The sequence below is a fragment of the Schistocerca piceifrons genome, unplaced genomic scaffold (assembly GCF_021461385.2).
Source record: "Schistocerca piceifrons isolate TAMUIC-IGC-003096 unplaced genomic scaffold, iqSchPice1.1 HiC_scaffold_866, whole genome shotgun sequence".
In the NCBI taxonomy this organism is placed as follows: domain Eukaryota; kingdom Metazoa; phylum Arthropoda; class Insecta; order Orthoptera; family Acrididae; genus Schistocerca; species Schistocerca piceifrons.
The window spans coordinates 335705-357054 of NW_025729131.1; the positions used below are offsets into that span (position 1 = coordinate 335705).

At 41.5% G+C, this 21350-nt stretch overlaps 1 protein-coding gene and 1 pseudogene across 1 annotated transcript in view; both read right to left on the bottom strand.

The window, feature by feature from the left end:
• Positions 1-19518, bottom strand: part of LOC124771027 (L-dopachrome tautomerase yellow-f2-like) — a 128875-nt gene extending 109357 nt beyond the window's left edge. Inside the window, exon 1 of the mRNA XM_047249268.1 lies at positions 19397-19518. Coding sequence (XP_047105224.1) covers positions 19397-19444 — 48 coding nt within the window. The 5' untranslated portion in view covers positions 19445-19518. The remainder of the gene's footprint in view (positions 1-19396) is intronic.
• LOC124771036 lies at positions 6406-6558 on the bottom strand (annotated as a pseudogene).
• Positions 19519-21350: the final 1832 nt, after the last annotated feature.

The window sequence follows — 21350 nt, forward strand, 5'->3', positions numbered from 1 at the left end:
GAGTAAAGGTACCTAGAACAACAATGTCTCCCGCCAAGTAGGAGGGCCCGCTGAGAGGCTTCGCCTTAATGAATGCAACCCACCTAACACAACTGCCACGCACTTCGTTCTTCGTGGTAATTCTCAACCGCACTCTGCAGGGCCAGTGAAGACGATGGGAAGTGTTCGATCACCCACAACACAGCCCTAATTGGCTCGTCCTGAGTGTCGTCTCTGTTCACATGAAAAGCTGATTACGAGGACAACACTTGGACGCAGGCTACGGGCTGTAGACCAGCGTAGAGAATTATCGGAAAGCACAGGCGGCTTCCTTCTACGACGATGGTGTTGGAAATTTGGTATAACGCCCCGACAAATGTCGGAGCGGCGGCTATGTAGAAAAGTATCTGAAGTGTAGCTAATTCTTGCAAATAAAATGTTTCTGATTTTCACTGTGGTTTCCATTTAGCGACCGGTCGGAACCTACTTTCAGGACAACCCTCGTATTTTCCTTTCTTTAAGGTGAACTGTGTTGGGGGATACCTTCAATGAGGTGTCTGCATGGCTGTGGAGAAATGGCAACCTATTCTTCCTTAATAGACGAAACGAGCTCAGTAGACGGTCCAACTCATCCCACAAATGAACCACTGGCTTCAGGTAGGGATTCATGGCCAGTCATTTCAGGAATGTTATTCTCGAAATTCATTGCTGCCTTACGACAGGTTGCAGCGTCATGATGATACAATCATCATGTCCGAACTGTTCCTCTAATGTATGTAAAATTGCTCATATTCTTCTGCATTTACTGTTTTCTTAAGTGCAATAGGGGGACCATACCCCAACGACGAACAACACCCCCATACCGTAATACCACCTCCTTCGTACTTCACTGTTGACAGTACGCATGATGACAGGTCATCTTCTCCAGGTACCCGCCAAATCCGAACCCTTCCACCGGGCTACGACAGGGTACAGCGTGGTTCGTAACTCCAACTCATTAGTTTGTAGTCATCCTATGTCTAGTTGCGTCGCTACCCGCATCACATCAAGCGTCGCTTAGGGTTGACTAGAAAAATGTGTGGCTTACTTTGCGGTGGAGATAGTATGAAACAAAACAAGAAGGAAAAAAGATCCAGTAAACGCTGGATCTAAAATGAACATTTCTTCAGTAGGAGAGACGTTGAAAGGCTCGTGTAAGGAGAAAGCCACATACTTTGCATGATTTAGGAACATTTTATAGCCCGATTTGAGTTGTATTATAGAACAATTTAGAGGAATACCTTGTCTGCCACTTATATCATGACAATTTTTATTTATAAAAATAGTTTGTCGACTGTATTTGTAGTGTATCGATTTATTGAGACATAATCTTCCATAGCACGAGTTTATTAATCGTTTTCGCAACACATCAGTTTCAGATACTTTAACTTCCTTAGATACATTTGTAAAGCTTGGACACATGGAAGGATACATAGTCCTTGAGCATTAGGAAAAGCATTGTTGAGTAAAGTAGTGCGCCGTGGGCAGAACAGCAGTAGCGGGGAGAGTCAGTCATAGTCGAGTCTTGGGCGAGATGTGACGGTGATTGGTTGGCTTAACTAAGGAGTTCCTTATCAGAGCAAGTGGCTCCCTTTTGAAGATGAGAAACTGGAAATGGAGAATAGCTAAGAATTGAATATAATTGGAGAAAAGGATTTTGGAATTTAATTTTGAAGCAGAAATGACTCAGAAGGTATTTGTCGTATTGCTTTGCTTGCATTTAGCGATTATGGTAGTTTATTAATTTTCGTTGTTCAATGATTTCAAGTTTTTCGTAAAGGATACGATTTATCAGTCCTATGTCCAAGATGTTAGCATCCACTTCTGTTAGTTTAAAGGCTATTTTGATTAATAATTTAAAAGTAAAAGTGATAGCAGTTTTATACTTCATTAATGCTTAATGTCTGTGATAGGCTTAAAAAGAATCAGTAATTTCATTAAAAGGAGTTTAAATGTTATATCTGCAATTTTGCGAAAATTAAACAACTTTGGATGTCATTTTACTTTTCATTTAGTCATCCTCCCCCTTATCATAAATGACATGCAATTTGAACACATTTTGAATGAAATGAGTACTAAGAGCATTGTTAACAAATAAAAAGATCGAATGGAATCGAATGGATAGGGTGTTGTCTTTCATGACAAATAAGTGATAGCATGTAGCGCAGAGCTTACCCTTTCATCTTGCAAAATAAAATAATTTTCATTTTAGCTGATACTTCCCGCAATTTCCCATCATTAAATATTTTTCATAAGATACTTTCAAGATGTTACACAGTATCGAAGATGAACATAAGCTCATAGCTCTTAAGGTAAGCATTTTATAGGCCATGTTTATTGGACCTCTTTTTCTTGTCGTGACTTGGTCCATAATACAACGTCTGAAATTTTGTCGGTGAAGTTATGGTTCATTCTATGTAAGGAGACGGACTACCAGACATACGACGAAAGGAAAGTAAATGCTTTACTAAACGTCGCAAACGCATGCAAGCAGGCGTGCTAAGAAACATAAAGAGATTTTGTTGGACTATAAGAATCTGTGACAGGAAAAGTCATTTAAGCAAGTAGAAAACGTTAAACGCGATACAAGAGAAATTTATCTTTTAAACGCTGTACTCAACGAAAGCACAGTCACTTCGAATCCGTCTACTAAGACATGTACAATCTTCATGTGTACTGAAAGCAGTCCTGTAGTCCGTTTTGGACCTACTGACCTCGAGGTCAATGCAACGCGCATAATTTTGCTTGATAGAGCAAAATCGCACAAATACTTGTTTATTGGACTGATAGCGTAATTTCATGTCAAAATGTTTCATACGTGGCTATGGAATATACGAAAAACCCTACATAAAATTAAAAGTAATTGTATCAATATTAAGAGTGAAAGATAAAATCCACTATTAACCACAAAGGAGAAAGCGGATGGGCGGAAAAAACACACTGCAGGCCTCAACAACGGGGAAGAACTGTCAGATAGACAGAAGAAAATCCAGGCTCCACGTGGAAGACAGAGGATCCAGTATTAGAGTCAGAGTTTAACAGAGCTTTGGAAAACTTGCGACCAAATATGGCAGAAGGCACAAATAACATTTCTTCGGAAATTCTAAAATCATTGGCTAGAAGTGACAATCAAACGACTATTCAAGTTTGTCTGCACAATGCATAAGCCTAGAGACGTAGATAGCATTTCTTCGGAATTTCTAAAACCATTTGGGACGAAGTGGTAACCATACAAGCATTCATATTCGTCTGCAGAATCTATAAGTCTAGAGACGTATCACCGGACTTTCGCAAGAATATCATCCACACAATCCTGAAGATAAGAAGGGCATATAACTGCGAGATCTATCGCACAATCAGCGCAAAGGGGCCTTGCACCCAAGTTCCCGACAGTATTATTACACATAATAATGAAAATAAAATTGCAGATATATTAATTTCACTATGAGAAAGCTAATGGCACCAGAGAGGCGTTTCTGACATTTCGATTAATGATGGAATCAAGACGTATCAAAAATCAAGACGTATTCATAGACTTTGTCGACCGGTAAAAAGCCATAGACACTGCAGTATAGTCCAAATTGTTCGATATTCTCAGAAAAGTAGATGAAAACTATAGAGAAAGCATTGCAGAAGTGCCAAGAGGGAAAAATAAGAGTGGCTGCCCAAGAAGTGTATTAAATAGGTGTAGTCTTTCGCCCCTCCTGTTCAATCAGTACATTCAAGAAGAACTGACGTAAATAATAGAAAAGATTAGGAGTGAGGTTGTAATTCCAGCTAAAAGGATCCCAGTAATAAGATTCCTCAGTGAAAGAGAGCAAGAATTAGAGGATCTTTTGAATTGAATGAACAGTCTAATGAGAACAGAATATGGATTGAAATTAAAGAAAGAAACATGAATTTAATGAGGAATAGCAGAAGTGAGACTAGCGATAAATGTAACACCATAATTGGGGACGACGGAGTAGACGAATTCTGCTACCTTGGAAGTAAAGTTTTGACACACGTAGGGAGGACGAATATAAGTTGAAGATTAGCAGAGCCAAAGAGATCATTTTATGCTAAGATGAATTTACTGGTACCAAACATTAGTATTAACGCAATGAAGGCATTTCTGAAAATGTACCTTTGGAGCACAGCATTGTTTGGTGGTGAAACATGGACTGTGGGAAATCCGGAACAAAAAAGAATCGAAGCGTTTGAAATGTGGCGCTATAGAAGGATGTTGAAAATTAGATGGACTGATAAGATAATGAATGAACAGGTTCTCTGCAGAATCGGCGAGGAAACATGGACAAGAAAAAAAGACAGAGTGGTAGGTCATGTGTTAAGACATCAAGGAATAACTTCAGTGGTTCTGGAGGGATGCGTAGATGGTAAAAATTGTAGGGGAAGACGAAGACTGGAATACATACAACAAATAATTGACCACGTTGGGTGCAGTAGAGGAATTCATAGTGAGACTTGTAAAACTGGTCAGATGACTGATGACACAAAAGACTACCTCTCGAGAGCAACTTACAACACGTGGACTAGTCTAGTGACCAGCTAAATAGTTGGAAAAACTCCATCAGTGGAGCAGCACATCAGTACATCTTCTTCGAATTATAGGTGATACAAAAATAACATCACTTGCCCTTGAGAGCAGCAAGAACGGGAGCGACCACAAAACGGGCAAGCGAATGACACATGAGCTCATTTCAGATAGTGCTGCTTGTGTCTATAACAACTGCCTCTTCAACTATCACCAGTGCATATTCTGACGTAGAGCAGACTGTAGACATGTTTTACAGGGGGTAGGGAAAAACATGAAAACACCAAGAACACAACACATTTCCATGCCTAATACGGCGTGGGAAAAACCGTTGTCATTCAAAAAGTCGTATCAGAATGGATAAAAACAGGCTCTGCACGGTTTCCAGAGCACTCTTATACCACTCTTCCTGAGAATAGTGGTAATTTCAAGTAACAATGATGGAGGTAGGTAGTATGGAGAACCCTTCTCTCCAAAGTAGACCACAACGACTGAATAATATTGAGATGTGATGATTGTCGTGGCCAGGGGAGATGAGTCAGTTCATGGTCGTGCTCGCAAAAACAGTCCTTGTCGTCTTGGAACGCAGCATCACTACCGCTGAACAAGCATTGTACCGTGAGGTGGACTTGATCAGCCAAAATGGTGACATAATACTTGGCTGTAATGCGACCTTGCAAAGTACCGAGGGTAAACAGAATACCGCATCAGCTACCTTGGTTACGGGAGCACCCATTTTACAAGCACCAGCCATTTGCCCACATTCGAATGCACAGAGCTCCGACATAACGCATTCACACCTACAAAGAACAATGTTTTGACCACGGCGGACATTAGTAATGTGTTTAGGACGTTGTACAGGTGTCATTCGAGGTCAAATACAACAGCGCAAACTTCCGGCTTGGTTAGCACCTGTATTTATGTTCAAGTATGCATTTCTCGCAGTGTTTCCATATTTCCGTCCAACACCTGTAGGCAGCAATAATGTGCACAAAGAATACGAAATTAAAATGACCCGAGGTTGGTTGCAGATGGTTTAGTAATGCTCGCAACGTTTGAAGATCAACTGAATATTGTAGCTAAGTCAAAAATGTTCTCCGGGACGTACTTCTGCACATTCATTTTCTATGTCTGTTGGTGTTTATCCTGTCATATAAGATCCACTGTCTTCGTGATTTGGTATATTTATTTTATTGTTTGCTCCGTGGCCGTACGCCCTTCCTGTCGCCACGGTCATTAGTCAACCAAAGGAGAGAAGTCGTTTGAACCTCCTGTCTGTGAATCTCGTAAACTTAGTTTTGCACGTTACCTTGTTTTCTGAGGCGCAGGTTGGGGACCAGCCCAGCATTTGCGTAAATGAGCGTGAAAAACCGCCTACAAACTACATTACTCATCCTAGCCGCTGTAATGGCCCACGGTCGTTAGGCTCACGTCCCTGTCTTGCAAGTTAGTTCACTGCTCATTAAGTTTACGAGCAGAACTGTTCTACGAACTTAGTGTTTTGTAATATTTACGAATCACGGAGAGGTGTTACTCTGTTCTCATCCGTCGGAAGGACACCAAACAATGTTCTATGAACTTATAACACTAGTATTCGGGGAAATCGAGTTACCTATTCTTCTGCCTTAGTTACCTGACACAGGGACCTTGATAATAAAAGGGATTCGGGTGCATTCCGAGGCATATAGATTTTCTCATCGCACTGTAAGGAATTCGAATAGGATAGCATGACTAACAAACAGACCACAGGGCCATCTGATTTTTTGTAATTTTTTTATATTTATTGCAAGTGAAGTTCAGAACTTAAATAACAATAAATTAAAGCATTCGGTTCAGTTCTCAAAAATTCTCGCCAATGACGGGCCAACCCGCGACAGAGATGGAGCAAGTCCTTAGCAATCCGTCATGAGCCAAAAATGAGTTTAGTATTCTGCCCTTGAGATGCAAGACGTATCAGATATTAAGCTGATAAGAACAGATACTACACTTCGAGCGTATTCGCCTGTCCCTCAAGTAAGGATAATTTTTTTTTTTTTTGGACAAACAGCGCGGCTCTGTGATGGAATGCTCGCCTGAGTTCTGGACTCGATTCCTGGCCAGAGCAAATTTTTAAAGAAAGTAGGAAGCTCTACCAGCATTTCTGTGAAGTGTAAAATCCATAAAGACGGGAAAAGATCAGTAGCGCTCCAGACTGCTAATCGCTCAGTCGCAGGTTCGAGTCCCGTTGTGATCATCATTTTTTCCTTTTCTTGTTCAGCTCGAATACTGGCGTCTCTGAAATTCATCAAGTTAACACATATGTAATTGGGATTTTTATGAAAATGTACCTCTTCTTATTTCTAATTACATATTGAACACAAAAACCCAATTACCGATGGAAATTGAAAATTCTTAATTAGTGGTCTTTTACAAAAGATTGTCAATAAAATTTGTTAAAATTAAAAAATACAAACTAGCTCTTTTCGTTCTTATCTATTTCTACGTTTCACGGTAATGTTTGTAGAACAAGCATATTTGTTTAAAAATTCGCACCGACTGGGGATCGAAGCTAAGACGCCTGCATGGCGGACTAGCACTCCACCACAGAGGGGCGCTGCCTGTCGAAACAAATCGACCATCGAAACTGGTAACAGAGACAGGGAATAGTGTGGCATGTTCTGGATGCCTTGTCCGAAAATGACCTTGAGCAGATAGAGAACCAACTCGTGAGGGTAAAATCTTACACCTCCTGGCAACAACCAGACCTGAACTTTACGAATCAATTAACGTAGAGGAAGGTAACAGTAATCATAAGGTTGTGACAGCATCTATGACGATGGGTCCTACAAGGAATGTTAAGAAAAGTTGGAAGATATATTTGGTCAGCAAGGGTGACGGGATACAAATTTCAGAAATCTCAGCAGTAAGCATCAAATATTCGGTGATAAGGACGAAGATGTGGAGAACAGATGTAAAGGTAATATCCGGAGTACCACAGGGAAGTGTGATAGGACCGTTGGTGTTCACAATATATGTAAATGATCTAGCAGAAGGCGTCGGGCGCCCTTTAAGGCTATTCGTGGATGGTGCAGGTTATACCAAAGTAGCAACGCCCGAAAATAGTAAGGCTTTGCAGAAAGACCTGCAGAGAATTGATGAATGGTGCAGACTCTGGCAGTTGATCCTGAACGTAAATAAATGTTGCATCTTGGGCATACATAAGGAAAGAAATACACTACTTTACAGCTACACTACTGATGAAAAACATCTGGAGACAGCGTCTGCCGTAAAATATCTAGGTGGAGTTATGCAGAGCGACCTTAACTGGAATGACCATATAAAACAGATAGTGGGAAAAGCAGACACAAGACTTAGATTCATCGGAAGACTCTTGAGGAAATGTAACTCATCCATGAAAGAAGTGGCTTATAAGGCGCTTGTTTCTCCAGTTCTTGAGTATTGTTCCTCAATCTGGGATCCCTACCGGGTAGGACTGATAGAGGAGATAGAGAAGATCCAACGAAGAGCGACGCGTTTCGTCACGGGATATTTTAGCTGGCGAGAGAGCGTTACGGAGATTCTAAACAAACTCCGCTGGCAGACGTTACAAGAGAGACGTTGTGTATCACGGAGAGATTTACTACAGAAATTTCGGGACATCACTTTTCAGGAGGAGTCAGACAACATATTACGTTCCCCCACATACATCTCGCGTATTGACCACGAGGAGAAAATTCGAGAAATTAGAGGCAATACAGAGGCTTACCGACAGTAATTCTTCCCACGCACTATTCGCGAGTGGGTTGAAGCGATCAGATAGTGGTACCGAAAGTACCCTCCGCCACACACCATTAGGTGGCTTGCGGAGTATGACGTAGATGTAGATGTAAGGTAGTAAAAACGTTCAGAAAACTTCAAAGTCGATTTTCTAGAGAATTTTTGGAAGTTTCATTGAGCTACTGTTGGTAACTGACACCTGGGTTCTGAACTTCACGTTTTATAAATATAAATAAGTACAAAAATCCGATTGCTGCGTGGTCTCCTAGTAAGATCGGTATGACGTATCCGCCACCGTGTACTTTGGAGTGTACAAAGCTAACTCCTCGCCAGGCCTAAGGGTTGTCTACCGGCCGCCGTGTCATCCTCTGCCTTGCGGTGCCATGCGGATGCATTATGGAGTTGCATGTTGTCAGCACACCTCTCTCTCGATCGTTTTGCAGACTTTCCCAACCGTGGAGCCGCCACTACACGGTCGAATAGCTCCTCAGATGGCATCACGAGGTTCAGTGCATCCCGCACTAGACCTCCCACCAAGCAAAACTCCTGGGCAATACCGGCAATCTAACCAGGGTCCTCCACATGGCAGACATCGACGCTTACCACACAGTTCCAGAAGATGAATCGAAGGGTGTATCATAATCAACAACGAAAAACAAGGATGAAAGTAAAGAACGACAGAAGCTAAAACGTTGCAGCAAGCCGGCCGAAGTGGCCGTGCGGTTAAAGGCGCTGCAGTCTGGAACCGCAAGACCGCTACGGTCGCAGGTTCGAATCCTGCCTCGGGCATGGATGTTTGTGATGTCCTTAGGTTAGTTAGGTTTACCTAGTTCTAAGTTCTAGGGGCTAATGACCTCAGCAGTTGAGTCCCATAGTGCTCAGAGCCATTTGAACCATTTTTGAGCCGTTGCAGCAAACATGGGTGTTCATAGAGCCGTTTGTGGGATAAGTGCGAATGTGTAGTTTCGACCTGCTAGTGTCATTACAGATGTCTTTTGAACGTAAGCTTTTAGATTAAGTTCCAGTCTAATGTTCAAATTTTAACAGCTTACCATAACAAGAAATACCACTTTAGCGCCGGCCGAAGTGGCCGAGAAGTTCTAGGCGCTTCAGTCTGGAACCGCGCAACCGCTACGGTCGCAGGTTCGAATCCTGCCTCGGGCATGGATGTCTGTGATGTCCTTAAGTTAGTTAGGTTTAAGTAGTTCTAAGTTCTAGGGGACTGACGACCTCCGATGTTAAGTCCCATAGTGCTCAAAGCCATTTGAGTCATTTCAACCACTTTAGCAAATTAACTGTTACAATTTACGTTATTTACGTTACACTCTTTCAGTTAAAGTAGGTGTTCCGCGTATCGTGTTTGGATTTGGATGCAATACTGCGCTCGTCTCTACAGTGCCATACGAATTCTTTCAAAAACACCCTCCCGCCAAGTCAACTCGTGAAGTCTGGCAAGACTATACAATTTGTTGTTTCTGTTCTTCAATGATGTGAGTGGGAGTACTGTGCACTTCACTTCCGAAAGTACCCCGAACAGAAAAGTCCAGACGAGGGTGGTCAGGTGCTCTCGCAGACCAATTTACAGGCTTTCCTTGACCTATTCTCCTCGAAACGTATTGGTGCGTAAGATGTCGTTATGGAAGAGCTTGCGGGAAATTTGAGCCCAATTAGATAGGGTCTTAATCTAAAAGTCTGTATTTTAATCCAAGTTTTACTAACTAGAACGTTATTTCATACTTGAAATCAGTGGCTGCTTATAATCACAGATTCGCGATTATCTCGCAGTCGACTCTTTTGCGGATCCAAATTTACTGGAACGTGTTTTTTCTTCTATCACTGTATACTTCCAATGATGTCAGTTTTCGGTATTAATATTTTATACCCAGTATCTGTACATATACAGACGTATATACAGTTACAGAGAGAGAGAGAGAGAGAGAGGGAGAGAGAGAGAGATTGTTTATCTACATTACAAAACCTCTAAAATGGTCGGCTTTACAATTATTGATATATTTAAAACGTTATCACAATCTACTGATTAAGACGTATAATCTTATGTTAAAAGTTTACCAAAATAAGACAATCATTAAAGCTAGAAACTGTGCCTCGATCTTGAGGCAGTGTAATTTACAGCGTGCAAATTACCCACACTGTTTTATCCAGTATTTTAGAATGGGATCGCTTAGCGACTTCCAACAAAATTTACACATAATTTCAAACCATTTTCGAAACTTTTTTTCACTGATACCTGTCACAAAACCAACATATAAAGGGATTATGACTTCTTTGGTTTACCGGTTTTTGTTTTGACTTTTTCATTAGTCTATGAGTGAATAATCCAGGAATAATAAAACCAATGTAATTAGCGTTTTATATCTTCCTCCATAAGGATTTTACTTGCTTTATGTCATATATTTGACATTAACATATGATACTAACTCATTCATAAAGTAAGAAGACGTTTGAAACTGTTTTAAACGTGGGAATTCATTTCTTTAAAGAGTCATGGGGGAGGGAGGCGGAAGGAAGGGGTTATAGGTCTTTGTATATTTTGTGTTCGTAGAACCGTACTGATGCTAATATCGATATAACTTCAAAGAAAAAGTGATCTAATGCTTATTGTCAGTGAAACTTGTTTGTTCATTACAATATTAGTCGTTTGTGATAATAAACAAACGACGTTAGTTGTATATGAAGTATCCGCTTACGATACGATCACATAAGTATGTAATCATCTCAATAAATACGCCTGCGTGATGTGTCTACGATGTATGAATTGGTGAGTCATTAGTACTTTATCTTCACCATATCTTATTAATTTCGCGTATTTCAATGTGTCAGACAATGTAGATGCAGCCCTGTCGTTCACCACATAATTCAATGTACCTTTTCTTTTTAATTGCTGTTAGAAAAGGTAAGATGCGCGTCCGTTCCAGACATTGTCTTCACGCTGAGTCATTCTGATCACATCCACGCTTGCTGACAGCGGCATTTATAAGTTATTCTCTACTAATAGGTAACAGTAGTGGGCGAAAACCTATCAGATAAGAAATATTAATCTGAAGTTACGGAGACGCAGTCTTTCGGCTGCCGCTGTCATTGTCCGACAATAGTAAATCGATGAAGTGAGGTAGAACCCCAAAAATTAATTCGTGTAATAAGGAGGAAACGACGCAAAAGGAAACTCACATTTCGAAAGGGTCGTGTCACATGTTTTAAAAGGGTCTAGCATTACTGACATTTTTGGCAATTCGGTGCACATTTTTTTTTTCTTTCCAGGCTGTCTTCTGGATAGTCGCCGATTAACTACATATGCAGAGGCAAGAATATTTCCCAATCGAAATAATTAATTGTAATAGACCTGTAGACTTGTATACGTAAAAGTTTTGACTAGCGTCGCCTTCAGGCATTTTTCTCAATTATCATTGTTATCCATGCGGCACCTGGCGTCAAACTGTATCGTACAAGCTCTCAGGAGTTCCAAGGCCACGTCACTAAGTGAAAAAATTTTCGGATACGAGCTTTACCACATGGCAAAGTGCAACGGAAGCTACAGTTTACGAAACGACTGTATGGGCTAAGTTATTTGCTACTCGCGCGTTATCACAAACTATCACAACCGCAACATAACAGCAACCGCAACTGAGTCGTGTCCAGCAGTTCACCGAGATACTGCCTCTGACACTCATTGTTTCAGCAATCAGTTGTGCACTTATTGACAGAGCCAAAATAATAGATACGTTGTGGATATTCGGAGAAACAAACAGATGTCTAAAGAACCAGGATGAATATTATGACGGTGGAAAATAAGATTGGCAGTCTTCTTCTCAAATTAGAGCTTTGCTAACACAGGGCTGAAGTGTAGGCTGTTTCATTGTTCCCAGAACTGAAAAATTTGTTCTACGGAAGCAACTGAAAACGTTCATTGAGAGATAAAATATGTCACGACGTCGCCAGAAATACATTAATTAGCGACAAATTTCCTGATTGGATCGAAGACTATTTTCATTGAATAAAATAGTATTTTCACATAGTAAAATGAGAGCCATAGAAAAATTTCTTGGACTTGAAAATCACAATAAAGTGAAAACATGTTTTGCTGAAACAGAACATATTATACAGTGCTGTTGTAAAAAGCCTTAAGAATAGTGTGTCAAAACTAACGGATGATTAAGTGGACATTTGGCTATGGTAGCAACGAAAAGAAATGCCACAAGCGATTGAATCTGGAGCAAAGCCTATGACGTGCATAGGCTGAAACCGAACAGAACACACAGAGTGATTCAAAGTCTTTGCGTCTAACGTCTAGTGGCGGTAGACCACATCATGGGGAACAGCTTATGTTAGAGACGAAATGTTCACAGTCGCTTCCCACGGACACTAGGCGTCACGTATTTGTTATTTTATTTTATTTTTATTTACACGTCAAGTTCAGAAGGGCCAAATTGAGGAGCAGATCTCCAAGGTCATGGAACGTGTCAGAACATGAAATTACAACGTAAAAGTAATAAAAGATAAAAATAAATGTTCATGAACCAGAAAAAATTCAGTCCATAAGTTAAGTAAACGCAATCAACAATACAATAAGAATCAGCTTAATTTTTCAAGGAACTCCTCGACAGAATAGAAGGAGTAACCCATGAGGAAACTCTTCAGTTTCGATTTGAAAACGCGTGGATTACAGCTAAGATTTTTGAATTCTAGTGGTAGCTTATTGAAAATGGATGCAGCAGTATTCTGAACATCGTTTTGCACCAGAGTTAAGGAAGACCGATCCAAATGCAAGTTTGATTTGTGCCGAATATTAACCGAGTGAAAGCTGCTTATTCTTGGGAATAAGTTAATATTGGTAACAAGAAATGACAATAAGGAATATATATATTGAGAGGCCAATGTCAAAATACGCAGACTCGTGAACAGAGGTCGACAAGAGGTACGTGATCTTACACTACTTATTGCCCGAATCGCCCGTTTCTGACCCAAAAATATCCTTTTAGAATGGGAAGAGTTACCCCAAAATATAATACCATACGACATAAGCGAATGAAAATAAGCAAAGTAGACTAATTTTCGTGTCGAACAATCACTCACTTCTGATACCGTTCGAATAGTAAAAATGTCAGTATTAAGTTTTTGAATAAGATCCTGAACATGAGCTTTCCACGACAGCTTACTATCTATCTGAACACCTAGAAATTTGAACTGTTCAGTTTCACTAATCATATGCCCGTTAAGGGATGAGCAGCTTTTTCAGAACTATCAGGGTCTACTAATTAGGTGTGCTCCATACTTCCCATCCCTGTGAACTGACAGTGATTTTCAACAGGAAAACCTTGAGAGTGAATGCCTCAAAGAGTAGGAAGATGTTTTAGAAGCGAACCAAGAACTTTAATTGGCTCGGCCTACCGCCTTTCATGTGAAAAAAATTACTAAATTACAGGCAAATCACACTGCAGGCATACGCCGCAGAGTGCCTACCCTGCTGCCTCTCAGGGGCATAACTAATCCCAAAGGATGCCTGGCGTCGCCGGGAAGTACCAGCGAACATTTTGTCTCCAAAAAAGCTACTTCCTGTGACGTGTTCTGCACCCCTAAAGGTTTGATGAAAGGATTTTGAAACACTCTGTATAGAAGACCGCTAGAAATATCAGGACCATTTCTTAACTTTCTACAACAACAATGAAAGAAAAATGTTTCTGATACAAACCCTTGTATAATTTCTCAAAATGTTTGTCTTTAAAAAACTGCACAGTCTTACATAGTTTTAAACAAATTCTGGAAACACCAGTTAACTCCCACCCCGATTGTTTATAGATTCAAAATCCCCTGTATAAAACGTCATATCTCCAAAACTATGTGTCGTACAGTGACATATGTGGATACTGTCTGCAAAATGTTTTGTGAATAGAGTTAGCACTAAAAATTTATAATTTGAAACGTCCTGCTTAGTGCTGCATTTTTACTGCATGAAGAACGAAAATGTGCCTAAGAGGTAAATATGTTCGGTGTCATCATTTTGTGGGGTGGTGTCAAGCATAAAAGCTTCTTAAATATTTTAAATTATGAGTAAAGTTTGCTGGGTGTCGCTAGGATCTCTCATTCTCAAATATTGGTTGGATGTACTCTGGGTAATTTGCATGCTGTGAGTTAATCTGCCTCAAGACACACTGTCTGTAAGTGCAGTACCCATACCTGACTTATTGTTAAGCCTCTGAGATCGCAGTGAGCTGTTACGATAGCATTTTCAGTTTTTTAAATCCGGAGGATAACTGTATGACCTACTGAAAATCAAATTTTCGTTGCCCAAAGAAGCCGTCAGATAGGCATCCTGCAACTGGGACAGAGCCCCGGGTTGGCCGTTTAGTAATATACGAGGGTTGTCCAGAAAGTAAGTTCCGACTGGTCGCGAAATGGAAACCATAGTGAAAACCAGGAACGTTTTATTTGCAACAGTTAGGCACACCTTCCACCTATTTCTCTACATAGTCGCCGCTCCAACATCGAGTGTTGTGATAGTGTTGTATCAACTTTCCAATATCCTCGTCATAGAAAGCAGCCGCCTGTGCTTTCGGCCAGTTATCTGCACTGGTCTGCAGCTCGTTGTCTGTGGAAAAATTTTGTCTTCATAGCCAGCGGTTCTTGTGAGCGGAGATGAGACTCAAGGGGAGCCAATTGCGGACTGTGTTGTGAGTGATCAAACACTTCTCATCGGAAACGCTGCAGGAGCGTCTTCATTTCCCCTGCAGTGTCCGGCCGAAAATTGGAGCGAAGGATCTGCTTGATAGTTGTGTTATGTGGGCTGCATGATACAGGCGAAATCTCTAACCAAGCCCTCATACTTGGCGGGAGACGCAATTCCCTACTCATCTTTACGTGCTCACTGTTCACTCAGAACTGAAAAGAGCGACGCGACACGATCGACGGGCATACTAGAGACACTGCCCGACACATCCGTGCAATGCTTTACTGGATTTTCCCAGTGGTTTCCATTTCACGACCGATCGGAAATTACTTTCTGGACAACCATCGCATAACAGGTTTTTTCCACTCTGATGCTGATACCTCAAAAACATGGCCTTAAAAACATTCGACAGCTTCATGAAGTGATTAAAATTGTTGTCCACGCGCATTTTGTTTGATATACTGGAGCAAACAGATGTCATTAGTCGACAAATCGGGGGAATGCAGAAATAAGACGTTAACCAGCTAATTTTTCTCTGCGAAGTAACCCATCGTTTGACTTGCTGTGTGACAGCTGGCCTTGTTATGATAATAAGTGATGCGACGTTTTCTGTTGTTTTTCGGGCCGGCAAGTGTGGCCGAACGGTTCTAGGCGCTTCATTCTGGAACTGCGCAACCGCTACGGTCGCAGGTTCGAATCCTGCCTCGGGCATAGATGTGTGTGATGTCCTTAGGTTAGTTAGGTTTACGTAGTTCTGAGTTCTAGGGGACTGATGACCTCAGATTTTAAGTCCCACAGTGCTCAGAGCCATTTGAACCATTTGTTGTTTTTCGTGATTTCATCGATGACTCGTTGCAAGGAAATTGTTGTCGAGCAGAAGCTTTTCTTAGTTACATGCACATGCAAAATTGAATGTACTGTAGTCTCTAATATAGCTAAGGATAGCTCTTTCTCACAGGAGGTCACATGCAAAACCTGTTGAATCACGTTGGGCACAGCTATGGTGTCTTTCGGGAATAACAACCGATTTTGGTCGACACTCACGAAATTCGACGCTAACGTGAAGCTCGACTAAAATGAAATTCTGAACACCATTTGTAAACTGGCTTTTCTAAAGCTGGTCGGTTGCCAAATGGTGAATTAGACGATTCTAGGCCATTCTAGGCATTTTCGAAAATCATAAAAGGTCATGGTAAAAATTTTCACATGCAATTTCCATTTTTTCACATCCGTTTCTTCTGTATGGACATTACACTCTCAATAAATTTGGGGAAAAACATAATTCCATCGAGCTGTATTTTAAATGTGGTGCTTGATTCGGCAACGTTAATTTCGGACGACCCATTTTCAGCTGCATCTATTAACAAACACTTCATAATGAAACGAATTTCTGAAAAGCTCGCTGTAAACACGCTGCTCTGCCAATTTCTGAGCTACTGTTCGTTTAAGAATAAGAAACGACAAGGTCTAAAATGATGGTCATATTTCAATGCAATTACTTGCTTGGCAGATTGTCCATAGAACAACCATCAGGCTATTTGTCTACCGTTCCACTCTCGAACAGGGTGCCGGAAAAATTAATGCTTAAATTTTTCCATGTGAGCTATGTTTTGTCTTCTTTTATGACGATGATAATTTCTGCCTATGTAGGTGGGCGCCTACAAAATATTTTAGCATTCGGAGGAAAAAGTGGGAGATTGAAATTGCCTGAAACGATCTCACAACTACGGAAAACGCCTTTCTTTTAATGATTACCGTCCCAAGTTGCGTTTGATATCCATGACACTCTTTCCCTTAATTAGTTATGATACGAAACGAGCTGTCCTCCTTTGAACTTTTTCTATATCCTGCGTCAGTCCTATATGATACGGATCGCATGCCGCGCAGCAATTGGGACAAGTGTAATCTAGGCAGTCTCTTTACTAGACCCGCTACCGTAGCACAGCTGTCGGTTTTTTTCCCCACAATCTATGTGGTCGTTCCACCTTAAGTTGCTCGAACTGTATTCCCTAGGTATTTAGTTGAACTGACAGCCTTTAGATTGGTGCGAATCGTCGTGTAACCGAAATTTAACTGTTTTCTTTTAATAGTCATGTTGATGACCTGACACTTCTCATTATTTAGAGTAGATTTCCCTTTTGGCACTATACAAATATCCCGTTTATATCATTTTGCAATTGGTTTTTTTCTTCTGATAACTTTGCTAGACGGCAAATGGCAGCATCATCCGCAAACAATCTAAGAGGAATGCTCAGGTTGTGTCCTAAATCGTTTATATACAGGGTGTTTGAAAACGAACATTTATTACGTTCAACGTACAATTGTAAATAATACCCCAAATGAAAGATGAACTCAAACAGTTTTGTTTGTATAACTGTGCGCAATGGGAAGAGTATTGACTGACAAAGAGTGACCGAAAAACGTGATGAACGAGTGCGAATCTTTCACGCTTAGCCCCAAGAAATATCCCTGCGGAAAGTTTATGGGCCTTTCTTTCTCGGTGAATGGGCTGTAACTGACTTTCTTACCGTGATGTGCTACAGCTCTGTTCCGTGCCTCAATGGGAAGAAGCTGAACAACACATCTTTATTTGGGAGTAAGATGGTGGGCCACCTCACTGGTATAACTCAGTACGCGACTGTTCAAACCATGTTGTATCCGACCGGTGAGTTGGGCGCAAGACACCGGTTGACACAGCATTTTATGCATGACCTCGACGTTCACACACGATCTGACGCGATCATGTGTACGTGCCTCCGATACCAGCTGATCTACCCGACTTAAGAAACAGTGTTACTGCCACAGTTACTCCTGCCACATTGACTAAGGTTTCGGAACAACTCGCCTTTTGACTCGATGTGTGATCGGTGTTCACACTCAATAACTGTAAGAAAGCCGGCCGGAGTGGCCGTGCGTTTCTGGGCGCTACAGTCTGGAGCCGAGCGACCGCTACGGTCGCAGGTTCGAATCCTGGCTTGGGCATGGATGTGTGTGATGTCCTTAGGTTAGTTAGGTTTAATTAGTTCCAAGTTCTAGGCGACTGATGACTATAGAAGTTAAGTCGCATAGTGCTCAGAGCCATTTGAACTGTAAGAAAAACTGTTTGTGTTCCTCTTTCATTTGGTGTATTATTTATAATTGTAAGGTGAATGCAATATGTCCTTCAAAGCCTTAAAACCCGTATATTCATTTTGAAACAGCAGAGGGCCTATAACATTTCCTTGGAGGACGCCAAATATCACTTCCATTTAGCTCAATGTCTTCCCGTCAGTTACTACGAATGGTGACCTTTGTGACAGGAAACCATGAATCCAATTGCATAACTGAGACGATGCTCTATAGACACGCAATTTGATTACAATTCGCTTGTGAAGAATGGCGCCGAAAGCCTTCTAAAAATTTAGGAATACGGAATAAATCTGAGATTGTCTGCTTGAGATCGCCTGTTGATAGAACTCATTATTTCATTTGAATAAAGAGACAGTTGCGTTTCATAAGAACGATATTTTCGCAATGCGTACTGACCACTTGGCAGTAAATCTTCGGACACAATAAATGTCCCAAAATCCTACCACAAATCGCCGTCACTGATATGGGTCTGTAATTAAAACTTAAAAGCCAGTCCCTGTAAGCAGAACAGAATGCCTGACTCTCTAATTTTCAGCTACCATAAAAAATCTATAAAAACATCGTAGCTTTATTTCCTCGAATATTAACAAAACATTATGCATCATTCCAGAATGACATTTTCACTCTGCAGCGGAGTGTGCGCTCATATGAAACTTCCTGGCAGATAAAAACTGTGTGCCGGACCGAGACTCGAACTCAGGAGCTGTGCCTTTCGTGGACAAGTGCTCTACCATCTGAGCTACCGAAGCACGACTCACACCCCGTCCTCACAGCTTTACTTCTGCCAGTACCTCGTCTCCTACCTTCCAAACCTTACAGAAGCTCTCCTGCGAACCTTGCAGAACTAGCACTCCTGAAAGAAAGGATATTGCGGAGCCACAGCCTGGGGGATGTTTCCAGAATGAAATTTTCACTCTGCAGCGGAGTGTGCGCTGATATGAAACTGCCTAGCAGATTAAAACTGTGTGCCTGTCAGACACTCGAACTCGGTACCTTCGCCTTTCGCGGTAGTTATTAAGCATCGTAAGTCATTTTCAAAATATGAGTGTCAACTTTTGTTGCTATTTATCTAAAGTTTAGGTAGGTGCTGAACTTTGTTTGGGGTATTAGCCGCCATCTGTTTTCGTTGAAGGGTAACGGTCGTACAAAGATTGAGAATCACTACAGTGGATATTAAAACTCAAATTGGAGGTCGGTTAACTATCGGAAAGAGATACACGCCGTGGTGTGTGGAACAGCAGGAGCCATCGGCGTGTGTGCTGGAACAGTGGACTTACCGATCTGCCGGGGACCTCGGCCCTGTTGTAGTCGTGGACGGAGGACATGCCTGCTGCTGTTGCTGCTGCCGCTGATGCTGCTACTGCTGCTGTCGGCGCCTCTACACCGCAGCAGCTACTGCTGGGTCGCCGACCCGTCCGGCTCCCTCATTGGCGGAAATCCCGGCTGGCGGTGGCATCTCTGCTCAGTCTCGGAGACTACCGTGGTGCCGCGCAGTCAAGGTGGTAGCGGCGCGCCTGCGGCGTCTACAGCGTCAAAACAGTACGGCGCTTGTTTTGTTTATTTACTTCTTTTATTGGGGCTTCGGATGATAACTCACTTCAAGCCAAGGTTGTAAGAATCAAAACATTTTGCATTTAACTGCGATAATGCTTAACCATCTTAACTGAATCTTCAGTCGCTTCTCGGTAGAACAGTTTCGCTCAAGAAACTCTGTGCACGTCTTATATAACAATTTCATTGGATCGCTAAAATCAGCTGATCGCAGTCAAGTACGAATTACGTCACACAGTCTTCATTTTTTATAGCCTTAACTAGTACAGACGAATGGAAAATGTGGTAGAAGTCGACCTTGGGGAAGATCGGTTCGAATTTAGTAGTAATGTTGGAACACGTGAGGCAATACTGAATCTACGAATTATCTTACAAGACAGTTAAGGAAAGGCAAACCTACGTTTCTAGCGTTTGTAGACTTAGAGAAAGCTTTTTACAATGTTGACTGGAATACTCTCTTTCAAATCAAATTCTAAGCCGGCCGATGTGTCTGTGCGGTTCTAGGCGTTTCAATCCGGAATCGCGCTGCTGCTACGGTCGCAGGTTCGAATCAGCCTGGGGCATGGATGTGTGTGATGTTCTTAGGTTTGTTAGATTTAAATAGTACTAAGACTAGGGGACTCATGACCTCAGATGTTAAGTCCTATAGTGCTCAGAGCCATATTTTTCAGATTCTGAAGGTGGGACGGGTGAAATACAGGGAGCGAAAGGCTATTTACAATTCGTACACAAACCAGATAGCAGTTATAAGAGGCGAGGGACATGAAAGGGAAAGCAGTGGTTGGGAGGGGAGTGAGACAGTCCTGTTGCCTACCTCCGATGTTATTCAATCTGTATGTTGAGTAACCAGTAAAGGATACAAAAGAAAAATTTGGAGTAGGAATTAAAATCCACGCAGAAAAAATAAAAACTTTGAGTTTCGCCGACGACATTGTAATTGTGTCACAGACAACCAAGGACCTGGAGGAGCAGTTGAACGGAAGGGACAGTGTCTTGAAAGGAGGCTATAAGATGAACATCAACAAAAACACAAATAGGATAATGAAATGTAGTCGAATTAAATCAGGTGATGCCAAGGGAATTAGATTTGGATACGAGACACTTAAAGTAATAGATGAGTTTTGCTACTTGGGGAGCAAAATAACTGATGATGGACGAAGTAGAGAGGATATAAAATGTAGACTGGCAATGGCAAGGAAAGCGTTTCTGAAGAAGAGAAATTTGTTAACATCGAGTATAGATTTAAGTGTCAGGAGGTCATTTCCGAAAGTATTTGTATGGAGTGTAGCCATGTATGGAAGTGAAACATGGACGATAGATAGTTTAGACAAGAAGAGAATAGAAGCTTTCGCAATGTAATGCTATAGAAGAATGCTGAAGATTAGATGAGTATATCACGTAACTAATGAGGAGGTACTGCATAGAATTGGGGAGAAGAGGATTTTTTGGCACAACCTGACTATAAGAAGGGATCGGTTGGTAGGACACGTTCTTAGGCATCAAGGGATCATCAGTTTAGCATTGGAGCAAAGCACGGAGGGTAAAAATCGTAGAGGGAGATGAAAGCATGAATACACTAAACAGATTCAGAAGGATGTAGGTTGCAGTAGTTATTCAGAGATGAAGAAGCTTGCACAGGATAGAGTAGTATGGAGAGCTTCATCAAACCAGTTTCTGGAC